Source organism: Peromyscus maniculatus, chromosome 11, assembly GCF_049852395.1.
Source record: "Peromyscus maniculatus bairdii isolate BWxNUB_F1_BW_parent chromosome 11, HU_Pman_BW_mat_3.1, whole genome shotgun sequence".
Classification (NCBI taxonomy): Eukaryota; Metazoa; Chordata; class Mammalia; order Rodentia; family Cricetidae; genus Peromyscus; species Peromyscus maniculatus.
This window is the reverse complement of record NC_134862.1, coordinates 68426253-68438906: the sequence shown is the minus strand read 5'-3', so window position 1 is coordinate 68438906 and position 12654 is coordinate 68426253. Positions and strand designations below refer to the sequence as shown.

General features: G+C 36.4%; 1 protein-coding gene across 7 annotated transcripts in view; it reads right to left on the bottom strand.

The window, feature by feature from the left end:
* Positions 1-4955: 4955 nt before the first annotated feature.
* Positions 4956-12654, bottom strand: part of Cop1 (COP1 E3 ubiquitin ligase) — a 123280-nt gene continuing 115581 nt past the window's right edge. For all 7 annotated transcript variants that reach the window (XM_076547787.1, XM_076547786.1, XM_076547788.1 and 4 more), the window contains 2 exons: positions 7739-7783; positions 4956-5734 (listed from right to left, as the gene is read on the bottom strand). In XM_076547787.1, coding sequence (XP_076403902.1) covers positions 5717-5734; positions 7739-7783 — 63 coding nt within the window. In that variant the 3' untranslated portion in view covers positions 4956-5716. The remainder of the gene's footprint in view (positions 5735-7738; positions 7784-12654) is intronic.

Here is a 12654-nt window from a genome sequence, read left to right as displayed (position 1 = left end):
TGTTGCAAGTTCCACTCTATGAAGATACTTACCATCTTCTACAAAAATACACTTTATTAGTGACAAAGCCAAGACTGTTAGTTTCCTAAGCTCTATGACCCTTGGTGCTTTTCAAAGTCACAGATGGACAGTTGCTATGATTTCATGCGCAAGTCTTTTGCGCATTGATCTTTAACTCTCATCGTTCTGTTACATTTTGCTTTGTATATACTTACCCTCATACTTTAGTGAATATCATCTCAGGCCCTGTTTTGTTTCTGTTTTGTTTTTGATGTGGTGTGAGTTTGTATGCATGAGGATGTGTACAGGAACTTGTGTACATGTGTGTACAGGTACACAGGTGGGTGTATGTCAGAGGATGCTGTGCACATTCCTTGATGGTTCATTTTCTTTACTTAGGTAGGGTTGTGCCAAACCCAGAGCCTGCCAATAGCTAGCCAGGTTTTCCTGGGGAACTTTGTGTCTTCCTATCAATTTGCTATACCTACTCATCTGTTGTGGATTCTGAGGACTAAAACTTTGGTCCTCACATTTGTGAGGTAAGCGGTTTTTTTTTTTTTTCCCCTAAAAAGACAATTCCCTAACCTAAAACTCTAAAATGATTTAAGAAAAGTTTTAATGAAGATAGTAGAACCCCTTATATCACATACCCAATGTAGCACATTTACATCTCATATTATGATGGTAATTTGTTATAATCAGTACACCAACACAGAAATATTAATATCAATTAAAGTCCATATTTGATTTTGTGTTGTGGGATATTTGATCACACTGTGTGAAGATGTGTTGCTGTTTTACCTTACCTGCCTAAGGCACCTTCTGAATGGTTTAATAAAGAACTGAATAGCCAGTAGCTAGGCAGGAGAGAATAGGCGGGACTTCTGGGCAGAGATAGAAACTCTGGGAAAAATCTGAGAGGTGGAGGACTCACCAATGAGATACAAAGGAAGTCTGACATATGGTACTGAGGAGAAAGAAATAATGAGCCACATAGCAGAATGTATAATATAAACAGGTTAATTTAAGTTTTAAGAACACTATTTGGGAACGAGCCTAAGCTAAGGCCAAGCTTTCATAATTAATAAGAAGTTCATGTGTCATCATTTGGGAGCTGGCAGTCCAAAGGAAGACCTGTTACAGATTTGAGTTTCCTTTATTTTTATGTAATGTCCCTTTCAGTTTCAGAATGCCATCCAGGATGGTACAGAACATTTACTCAGTCTCTTTATTCTCCTTGTGGCTGTGACAGTTTCTCTGACTCTGCTTTTGATAGTTCTGACAGTTTGGGAATGCCTGTCAATTATTTAGTAGGTTATGACTCAAGAAGTGTTTATTTGATATCCTTCTCATTTACACTGACTACAGAGTAAAAGCACCATCTCATTTACATCCTATCAACACCATATACTACCAACATGACATCATCTTTGATGTTGGACTTGATTAGATGATTAAAGTAGTTCTGTGAGATTCTCCATTGTAGTAACTTTTATCTCCTTAACCACAATATACTTTTGGGGAGGAAATAACTGTGGAGGTATGCCTCAATCAGTATCTTGAGGGTGGAGTATATCCACAAATTGGGAATTCTGACTCTTCTTTTTTACCCAGTTATTTGCTGACAACAGTATGGCTTCATAATTTATTCTATACATACGATTTTGCATTTTAATGCTTATTCTATTGTTCACTTGTTCCAGTTTTGGCCAAGAGAGCTACATTTTCTTAAAATCCATTACCCTTAAATTTTTGACTTTTGCTTGCTTTTTTAAGATTTGGCTGAGATTTTTATCTCTCAAGATAAAAATTCCTAACAACTACCTCTCCCCAACCCTTCATCTCCCACCTTGTTAGGTCGTGTATTTTCCCAGTGAACAAACAAAGTTCATGTCTGCCATATTTCTGCCTAGGTACCTATCCGTCTCACCACATCTGGCTTCAGTCTCTTAACTTTTTTGATACTTAGTAGGCCAATCTTTTTAACAAGTGGACAATACACAAGGATATTTATAATTATCCTGGAATGTAGGACAGAATTTTCACAGAAAGCAGGAGCTCAACAGATCTCTCTGGAAATGAGTACACAATTACCTAACACCCAACAGAAGCTGCAGATGCTGTCAAGCTAACTCTTCTGAGGAAGTACAAGGCACTACTACTACAAGCCAAGTAACACAACGAGCTTGGGGAAGCAGCCAACACCAGCTACATCTCCATAATTACATTAAGGGCGATGACCAATTACCCTTATATTTAGAACCAGGGCTAGATGCCTTCTAGATTTGCTAAGTTCATGAGCACTGTGGCCATGATGTTTCTAAGTGACTCACTGCAGCTGGTATAATGCTATCCCCTGAAGAAATAAACTCACTGAGCTAAGTTCTTTAAGTTAAAATGAACTCCAATGGTTGAAGCAGGATTTTGAGGTGGCTAATTTATCTTTAATCCAAGCTTCTACTAACTTTCAACTATTTTCCTAATTGAGCTTTTGCCTCTGATTCATTCACCATAAATCAGATCACATCATTCTCTTTAACTGCTTTAAAACAAAATCCAAATCCTCAATCATGTCCTCAAATGCCACTATAATGGGTTCCTCTGTTCAAACTCATCCCGAATTCTCTCTTCCTTGCCTAATAGCCTAGAAAGACAAATCTTCCTGAAAGTTATAGCTGTGTCCCAAATTTCCCCACACTGGTTTCTTGAGATGGGGTTTCATTTCAGGTAGTCTAGACTGGCCTAGAATTTGCTATGATGCTGAGGATCATCCTGAATTCCTGACCTTCCCACCTCCACCTCCCAAGTGCTAAACTGACAGGAGTGTGCCACTACATTTGGCTATAGTCTCTTAATTTTTTTGATACTTCGGCCAGTCTTTTAACAAGAAGTTAACAAAAGAATTCAAATTTTAATGTTTTCTGTGCATGAATTTATGCATTGAAATGTATGCTTGGGAATAAAGACAAGCTCTTTGAGAAACCCTACAAAACCATTGGAATGAAGATTAAACATATCCTGCCAATTTATTCTTAGAATTTTTTTGGTGTTAAAAATGTGCATGTTCTCTAATCATAATTTAAGTACTGTATTTTTACAAGGAATATGACTATTATTTTGATCTTGATGTCCTGCAGAGGTGAACTCAAATTTAGAAAGCTTTATGATTTTCAAGAAAAAAAAATAAATGAAGGGGCTAAGGATATAGGTTCAGTTGATAAATGCATAAAGCTTTAGGTTTTATTCCCCAGCACTTAAAACTAAGAGGGATGGTACATGATTATATCCCAGCACCCAATGTGGAGGCGGGATGATTAGAAGCTCAAGGTAACTTACAGAGTGAAAAGTCTAGGCTACATGGTAATCTATCTTTAAAAAGAAAAAAGAAAAAGAAAAGAAAAAAGAAAAAGGAAGCACCACCTTAAAATAATTTATTTAAAAAAGAAAAGCAAGTCCTTTTGATAACCAAACAGAATCTAACACGACCAACTCTATTATATAGAGAGCTTGAGGTAAACAATAACGTTGGCATGTAAAAACAATGCAAATGAACAACAAAAACATCACTTTCATTTAAAGGCATTCAAGGTGGCATTAACTACTTCCTATTTTAAAGATTTTCAGGACATGTAGCCCTAACACCAGGATCTCTGTTAGAACATTCTCCCTACATTTTTACAACTTGCCATTCATTCATCTTAACATTCATTGGTGACAGATGGTAACTTGAATTTTTAAAGATGTATTCACGTGTATGGGTGTTTCACTGCCATGTATATCTGCGCACCATGTCAGATTCCCTGGAACTGGGGCTATAACTGGTTGTGAGCAGATCTGTTGTTTCTTGGAATCAAATTTGGGTCTTCTACAGGAGCAGCAGTGCTCTTGACTACTGAGCCATCTCTCTAGCCTCCAGATAGTAGCCCTTCTCTCCGACTTGGGGCCAAACGTGCAGCAGGTTTTAAATTTTATAAGTCATGTAAGATGCAATTCTCTTGAAGCTATGAAAACTAATAACTTTCACCTAAGTTTGAGGAAAAGTCATTTGGAGATAAAACCTTACCTAAACTACTGTAGGATTCTTTTTCCTCTTTATTAACCAATCTTATACAATGTGAATATGCATGCTTTGTTGCAGAAGTATGTGTTGGACCATGGAATACTGCTTTAGTTTTGGTGGGGTTGCTATTTAGTATAGTTACACGTGTTTTGTGAATTTTCTGTTATTCAAAAGATTCTAATTTCCAAGAGACACTTGGCTTCAATAATTTCAGAGAAAAAAAAATGTAAGCTTACTTAGGTCTCAATAACCTTTAGCTGAGGGATCGACTGAGATAGTGTATTCTTCATGCATACCTGTACTTAACAAACCTTCCTGCAAGTGTTTCATGAAATGTGTGGAGAATTTTGCTTGAACCATTTTTTCTGAAAAGTATTCAGACTTTAAGTAGTTCTCCATTTTACTTTTGCTCGACCCAATGGTCTGATGTGAAAATGACTTATAAACTAACTATACAATTTAGGAGGTCACATGGCTTTGAAGCTGAGGGTACCAGAGTATACAAGTTTAATTCTAAGTCAGGGGCTTGCAGATAATGAGCTGCCATGCTCATTTGTCCATATATCTGTGGCTACTTTTCTGATGCACCAGTGGAGCAAGCTCAGCTCAGCAGTTGTAACAGAGACCACATGCCCAGCAAAGCCTAAACTATTTCCTATCTGTCCCTTTACAGAAAAGGTCTGCTGACTTTGCTCCAAGTCACTCATCAGTCTTGGCCAGTACAATCTGGTAGGTCTGGTTAAAAGAAAAGCGGATTTGGTTTTATCAAAGGCTTATTGGTGCCAAAGAGAGTTGTAAGGACCATCCCTCCTTTTTTACTTATCTCAGTAAGTCAAACTCTTAGATCTTTGACCAGCTCTGGAGGGACCCAAAAGATCTGATAATGATAATCTCATCAGGGTATATAGAAAGAGATTCTTAATCTTTTTTATTGCAATCAATAAACTCACTGGAAGGAATCTACACATTTCATCTTTTGTTCATGTTGATATGCACAATTACAAAAGGGGTGGGAAAAACAACTTTAAAATTACTCGCCAGTACATTTTTTTCTTTTAAAATAAGATTTATTTTCATTTTAATGTGTGAGCATTTTGCCTGGATGTTTGTACGTATACCATATGCATACCTGGTGCTCCAGGAGGCCAGAAGAGGATGTCAGATCTTCCACTGGAGCTACAGGTAGCTTCGAGGTACTAAGCAGGTGCTGGGAACTGAACCTGGCTCCTCTGTAGGAGCAGCCAGTGCTCTTCTTCACTGAGCCTCTCTCCTGCCCCAGGCAGTACATTCTCCACAGCCCACATTTGCTGCTTCTTCAAAAGACTCTCACCACACCTGACAAATGCATTCCCAGCTCAGCTGTGGCTCAATAAACTTTTATTATTTTTTATTTATTTTTATTTAAAAGAATTTGTTTCCCTATCATAAAAATTAGCCACACTGCCAACAGCGAAGTTCATGGTTACACTGATGGCGGAGAATTCTCTGGGTATTCCCAATGTCTCAATGGTGTAAAAGGAGGAAAGAAGGTACTCAGAACAAATCCAAAACCCAGGCTGACTTTTGAGAGACATCACATGCCATTTTTTTCTTTCTCATCATCAGCTGCAGATGGTTTTCAGGAGGATCAAACACGATTTGACTTCAGGAATCCCTTCACACCAATTCTAGCACCTAATGGGGGAAATAGAAGGAAAAGTTTTACAGAGTCGTTATAAAACATACAGAGTTTAATGACACTTCACTGTATGTACTACTGGAAAACCAAATAAAAATACCTACTAACTGGTATAATGCCAAAGAACTGGAAGGAACCAGATGTTCATTCCTTCTTTCAATTCAAGCACGGTATGAAAAATTTCAAATTAGTTACTACACCAGTTGGGGAGCCTTTAAAGTGAACTATGTGAAACTGAAGGACACAAATGGGCTGAGGTGAAGCATGCACAGAATATCTTGGGAGTATTTTCTGGTATCTAAATACACTCTTAAGGAAAAATATTGTTACAAATTTTAGTATTTCTTCTCTTAATAAGCACTAGGTTGCCAACATTAAGGCAATACTAGCAATCAAGATTTAGAGGATATCAATGTTGCCTTTCCTGTTGATTTCAATTTCAATGTCAGCCATCTGGTATCAAAATACGTAGATTTTTGGTGTTAAGTTATTAGCATGCCATAAAAGTAAGCCGTGATGGTGTTAAAATTAAAAGTGAGGAAATAAGGAAGGAAATGGCTAAGAAAGGACAGAGAACATGAAGGTGGTTGTGAGACTGTCAAGGACTGTTCCACGGACACTGTAACTTTACATCATAAAAACCTGAGATGTGCAACCCTTCACCTTCTGCTTGAGCTTCATGATGCTTTTTGTGTGCACATTGTAGTACATTAGGGTTCTCTAAACATGACAGGTCAATGCTGAAAAATCTTGTTTGGTTCTGAGAGTCTACAGGATTCCATTGTAGCTTTGGAGTTACTATAGGGATGTTAATAATTCCATTTGCTCCGTATGTCTAGACTGTTGATTAAGGTGTTCCATTTTCAATCCATGCCTTGCCAAGAGAATGTGAAACTGAGAGGCTAGGGACTTAATCAAATTCCAAGACGTAGTGTTAATCTTGCTTGAGACCTCCAGAAAGGAACTAATGCTGATCAGTGCAAAGGCCTCGTTTTCATTGAAGTTGTGGTCCCTCTTAAGAAAAGATATTACCAAACAGACTACCTGCCTGAAAAAGGCAACTGTCATATGAGTTAGCCTGACTAGTTACCAATGCAGTTCTTCCTTGAGTTTATATGTTTCATCTTCACAGGATGTGCTTAGTTTGAATTTGCTCCCTGGATGCTTTGGGCAACTGTGCATTTATGAATTAAAGGAAATTGTGGCAAAATATGTGTCAATACAGACACAGCATAAAAAAATGCTTTGTGGAATTTCCAGAAGAACATATTGAAGGAAGATGTTCTCTCAGAATATGTGTTAGCTAAACTTATGTATTTAAAAATCTCCATCCAAACAAGGTTTTGTTTAGAAAAATTTCACTGCTTAGCTTAGCATTTATTTACATAAATAATGCATTATGCCCAAGGGCTAAATAGTACAAGTTATAATCAAATGAAAGTTTGATGTCCTTGAACCATTAACTAAAAAAAACAATCACACGCAGAAAACTGACTCTGTCACTCAGACTGTGCTCTCGGGTTCATACAGATTTTCAGATTACAGACCACTAAAATTTCTTCTCCACCCTGACTCCCACCTTAGCAAGGAGGGATTAAAAAAAAATCCTTGCTATGGAAGTGAAGAAAGAGAAACAGGACGAAGAACAAAACACAGATGAAGAGAGCAAATACATCTGCACCCATGTTCTACCACAGACTGTGTACTAGATAGCCTGTGTATGGCTATGTTAGTCCAGAGTAAACGCTCAACAGTCCTCTTCTGTTTATCTGACCATTTATCAATCCATCTAGCCCAGCCCCAAGAAGCATGATCATCTCCATAACTGCAAGCTACCTATTTCTTTCAATGCCAATCAAGTCATTTCTGAGGACTGAAACCCCTAATTTGAAATGATCATGAAGGCTCAGTACAGCTGTATATTTCTAAGAACCTGTTGCAGTTTAAGAAAAGGATCTGAGTTTAAATTGGGGGGGGGGGGAGTATATGAAATGGCTTACCTTAATTGTACCCTGGCTGTTAGCAGCAATCAGCACATTAGACTCCTAGGGGGAAGAAAAACAAAAAGAAGAGCTTTAGAAACCGAGGAGGATTTCCTGCAGGGCAGTTGAGAATAATTTCTTCTTCACCCTTCTTCCTCTACTTCACCCTAAGATACCAAGGGAATTGAAAGTGGAAAGACAGCTTTTAGCATATGTAAAGTTAACTTGAGAAACAGTGAGCATCTGCTTCTCTAGAACATTCTCTATTAATCGAGTCTTTACCATAAAATACAAAGAACTGACATGTCAATATCTAGTACAAATCTCCATGGACAGATATGTACAACCAGAAAAACATGGATAGCAGAATATTCATCTTACAGAAGAAAAACTTGTTTCATTTTTTTTTTCCAGTAAGATATTCCTCTATTCAACCTGTGTGTTAGTAACAGTTTTGTAATAATCTCAGTGAGAATTTATGTCACAAAGTACTTTCATGTTTTAAGCCTTAAGGGGGAAAACCCCATTTTGTTTGGAAAGCAGGAAAGGGTAGGAAGAGAAAAAAAATCTCAGGGTTCAGACATATCTTCAGAGAGTATGTAGCTCCAGAACTCAGAGATGCATGGAAGTCTTGCTCACAAAGATAGGCAGCTAAGTGATGGACAGACTTTTAAGACTGTAATACAAACCATATGGCTAACAGACAAAATCTAAATGATAGCTACAAGAAACAGACAAAATGGCCATGTTTTAATGGAAGACTGGAATCTGCCTGAATATCCTTTACTTAAGGTTTCATGACAAAGTATAAGTAGAAATAAACTTTTTATCTGTATAAGAATGTCACATTAGCCAAGCTGAATTATAAACCTTAGTTTTCCTGTATGACATAAGAAATATGTATTTTACAAATATATATTTCTTTTTTAAAATTTCTTTGACTTTTTTAGGTAAAGAAAGCTCCATCTGAAAACTACTCATTTTGTTACTACTTTTGTATGAGCAAATAAATAATTTGTTCTATTGTCACAGAATTGTCAGAGGGATTAGAATACCCTTCAATGTAGTCAGTGGAGATAGCATCCAAGGTCACACTTGTATCAAGAGAAACAAGATGGGAGAATGGACACTGCTAATCTTTTGATAGTTGGGTGTTTTTCTTGCAATGGTAAGACAGAGAACGCAGGTTCACTGAGAGCTAGTTCAGATGTTTTCTTTGGGTGATCACACACACTATCGATGCTGTCATACTGAGAGGGTGTGTTAAGTGAAAGTTCAGACATTTTTTTTGGGTAATCACACACTCTATCGATGCTGTCATACTGAGAGGGTGTGTGAAGTGAAAGGACCAGGAAGCAAATGGGTCTTATGTACTCTTTCACTGATCTGAGTTTACAAAGATCAGGAGGCAGAATTCCTACACCTGCCTCAGAAAACAGTAAGCACTGAAACAAAAGCTGGCTGTGTGATACCCAAACCACCTCGAGAGTACCCAGAAAAGACTGGCTTGCAAAAAGTAACAAGAAATAAAGAAACAAAAACAAAAACAAAAACAAAAAAACTCCAATCAATTGGTTGCTGCTTAAGAAGGGTTAAGACTCCACACTTTCCGAGAAGGCTATTGCTAGAACAGATACCTCGGTACCAGGGCCCTTAAGAATCATCCATTGCTATGGGAACATATGATATAAGGACAATGAAAAGCTTTTAGATTTAGCATCAGTTCTTTCTTTCATTTTGGTTCTAGTGACTTTTTAATGTAAAGGGGAAGGCAGAAAGGTGAACATGAGGACTGATTTTGACTAGCAGGGAACCCCTTTCTGCCATGTACTGAGATTATAAATTATGTAATTGAGTCATATGATTCCTGGGGCAAGGAAACATGGGAAAGTATGATATATACAGATTGGGTATTCTTGTCTAGAACAGGGCTCAAATATAACAATTCCTTATGTTGGTGTTCAAAAGTTTCAGTATTTGGATTAGAACCCTAACTTAGAATATCTCACAATATAGAAGTTTAGAGTTAATATATAAACAGGGCAATTTATCTAAATGACCACACAAGAGGAGTTTGAAGTCTACAGCATGTTAGATCAAAGAATAAAACATCTGATAACTACCCGCTGTGCACAAGCATGTCTTGTTTGCAATCTTAGGACTGGCATTTATAGATGATGTAACTGTTGTTGCCAGAGGTTAACTCCTAACACCACTGTCCATGGAGACAGATAAGTAACACACAACCTATTGACAAGTCAATGTATAAACTGAGTTAGCTCAAATGGTCTTTCAGGATTGACATATACATAGCACAGTGTCCTAAGAATTCTTACACACGCTCAAAACTATTCAAAGTAAAACACAATGAAATAAAAAAAAAATAACATCATCACATATTAGTGCACCCTTCCTCCAAACACCATACAAAGGAGAGATTTAGTACTAAATTTTTTTTTCAATCTAATAGAAAAACAAAACCAGAAACTTTACTTGTTATTAGAGGTTATTACTTAAAAGCTTTGAACAAGCCAAGCCATATTTGCATTCTGGGTGACTGGTGTTTGTTTGCTATAATTATAGTCTTGCTAGATGGAGATTTTACTTGTGAAATAAAAATGACAGCAATTCTCATTATTTGTTTCCTTTTTTGTGTAGCTTACTGCAAAACTCTCCTCAAAGATAGTTAGTACATTTGTCCACTTTTTCTCCATCTAAAGATTAAGAAAGACAATGGAAAACTTAGCAGGGCTTTTTATAAAAACAGAAATCACATATACCACATTCGTCAATAATGCCAGTGCAGTGTTTTCTCTACAACAATGTTTAACAACGTCACTATGTTAAAATCCTAAGTAACCTGACCAAGAAGAAGTATTTGCTTAGTTTGAGAATTTATTCCTAGAGAGATATCATTATTTGAAATGTGAATAGATTTTATTTTTATAATAGGCACATATGCAAGCACACACAAATAAAATATGCATAAATAAACAACTATTATTTCTGGCCAGGACACAGTAAACAAGTGGGATTTGTTCTCCTACTATGAATAACTAGAAGAGTGAACTACTGGAGTATAGACAGCATAGTACTCCAATCCCTGAGAAAAGAAACCAATGCTGGGAGTCTCCTAAACACCTTGGGGCTTTCTGCTTAGAGGCAATTTCTGGACCATAAAGTAGGGAAGGGGAATCTAAATATAGCATAGAGAAATCTAAGTAGAAGATGAGGGCTCACTGAATCGACAAGGCCAAGAATGATGTTAAGAGTACTGGGAGGTTGGAATGACCATGGTTGGACTAGAATTTGTATGTAAAATATCATGAAGGAGGAAACTACAAAGAAGCAGTGCTTCAGTAACTTGCCTAGGGGTCAGTTCTCCTTGATTCTAGGTCTGAATAATAAACTTTACTTTTATATGGTGAAACTACACAGTGACAGGAAAATAGCAAAAAAAGCAAACCTACTGTCAATCCACATTACCAAATCCTGGTCAGATCAGAGGATGACTTAAGCTGTCTACTCTGTTCGGTATTCATGAGTGGATTTCCTCAATTTACCTTACTAAATTTCCCTAATACTTCTTAAACAGACTCTCATGGCTTTATATATCACTTGATATCTCAGGCACTAAAATAATAAATCACTATGAATAACTTTATGCCAATAGGACTGACAAGTAATAAAAATGCAAAATAGCTCAATAGGACAGAAGGAAAAGATGGTGACTAAGGAGTAAGGAACATTTTCAAACTCAGTTTATGAATGAAACAACATCAGAGAAAGTCATGAAAATAAAACTAGCCAATTTAGGTAGGATTTATCCTGACATTAACTTGGTTTCTAATATTAACAAATCAACGACAGGCTCAGGGTATAGTTCTCTGCTACAGGAAAGCTTAGCATTTATACAAGACCCTGGGCTCAATCCCAAGCATCAAAAACTTTAAAATATCAAAGAATACAATTCATTACATTGAGAAGAGAAAAATCACATTTAATATAAAATTCACTTGAATTTATTACTAACATAATAAAAATTTTATTCAAGGTGATAAATTATCTACATATAAATGTGTAAATAAATTATAAAAGCACCACATCCTCATACCAAAAATAATACAGAAATCAGAAGGAGGTAAAACTATCCTCACTTGCAAATTACATGTCTATCTATGTACAAAATCCTAGTGAGTATCTACTGGAACTATTAAACTGATTCTTGTAGGAATGTACAACATCATTTACATGAAAATATTTTTTTCTATAAACCAGCTATAAATGACAAACACATGGAATTTTAAAAATGTTACTTATAGAAGCATCTAAAACAATTACCCACTTACAGATAAAGACCTAATATTAAAAATTGTAAAACAATTCTGCGAGTTTCTTAAAAACAAACCTACATGTATTTATGTACATGGGTCAGATTGTGTTTAAAATAATATTAATTATTTTTGCAATCACAATTAAAGTTTTTACAGATTTTTAAAATAGAAATTTAAAAGGTAATCCTAGCATGTCACCATCACCAAAGAGAACTATAACAGATAAGAAAATGGAAAGCTCAAAAACAAATCAGTATATGATCATGCAAATTTTCAAAAGAACTTGGCAAGAATAATTAGTATTACAAAGAGTACTGAAACAATCATTGTTTAGTGCTCTAGTTGGCAGTGTGAACCTAGGAGAGTGGAGCCTAAAAATGAGGTGTACTAAAGTCTTATTCAATAGTCAACTTCATTTAGAGCACCAGACAATTTACACTCAGGGTTAAGAATCACATGAGTAAAGTGTCTAATCACAAGGATAAGTAACATGTGGCAGGCATAGAGGCATATAAATAAATAACAATAGCCAGTTATAATGAATTAAAAGTCAACTCACTCCTAACTGCCACACCTGGGAGGGGCACAACAGCACATTCC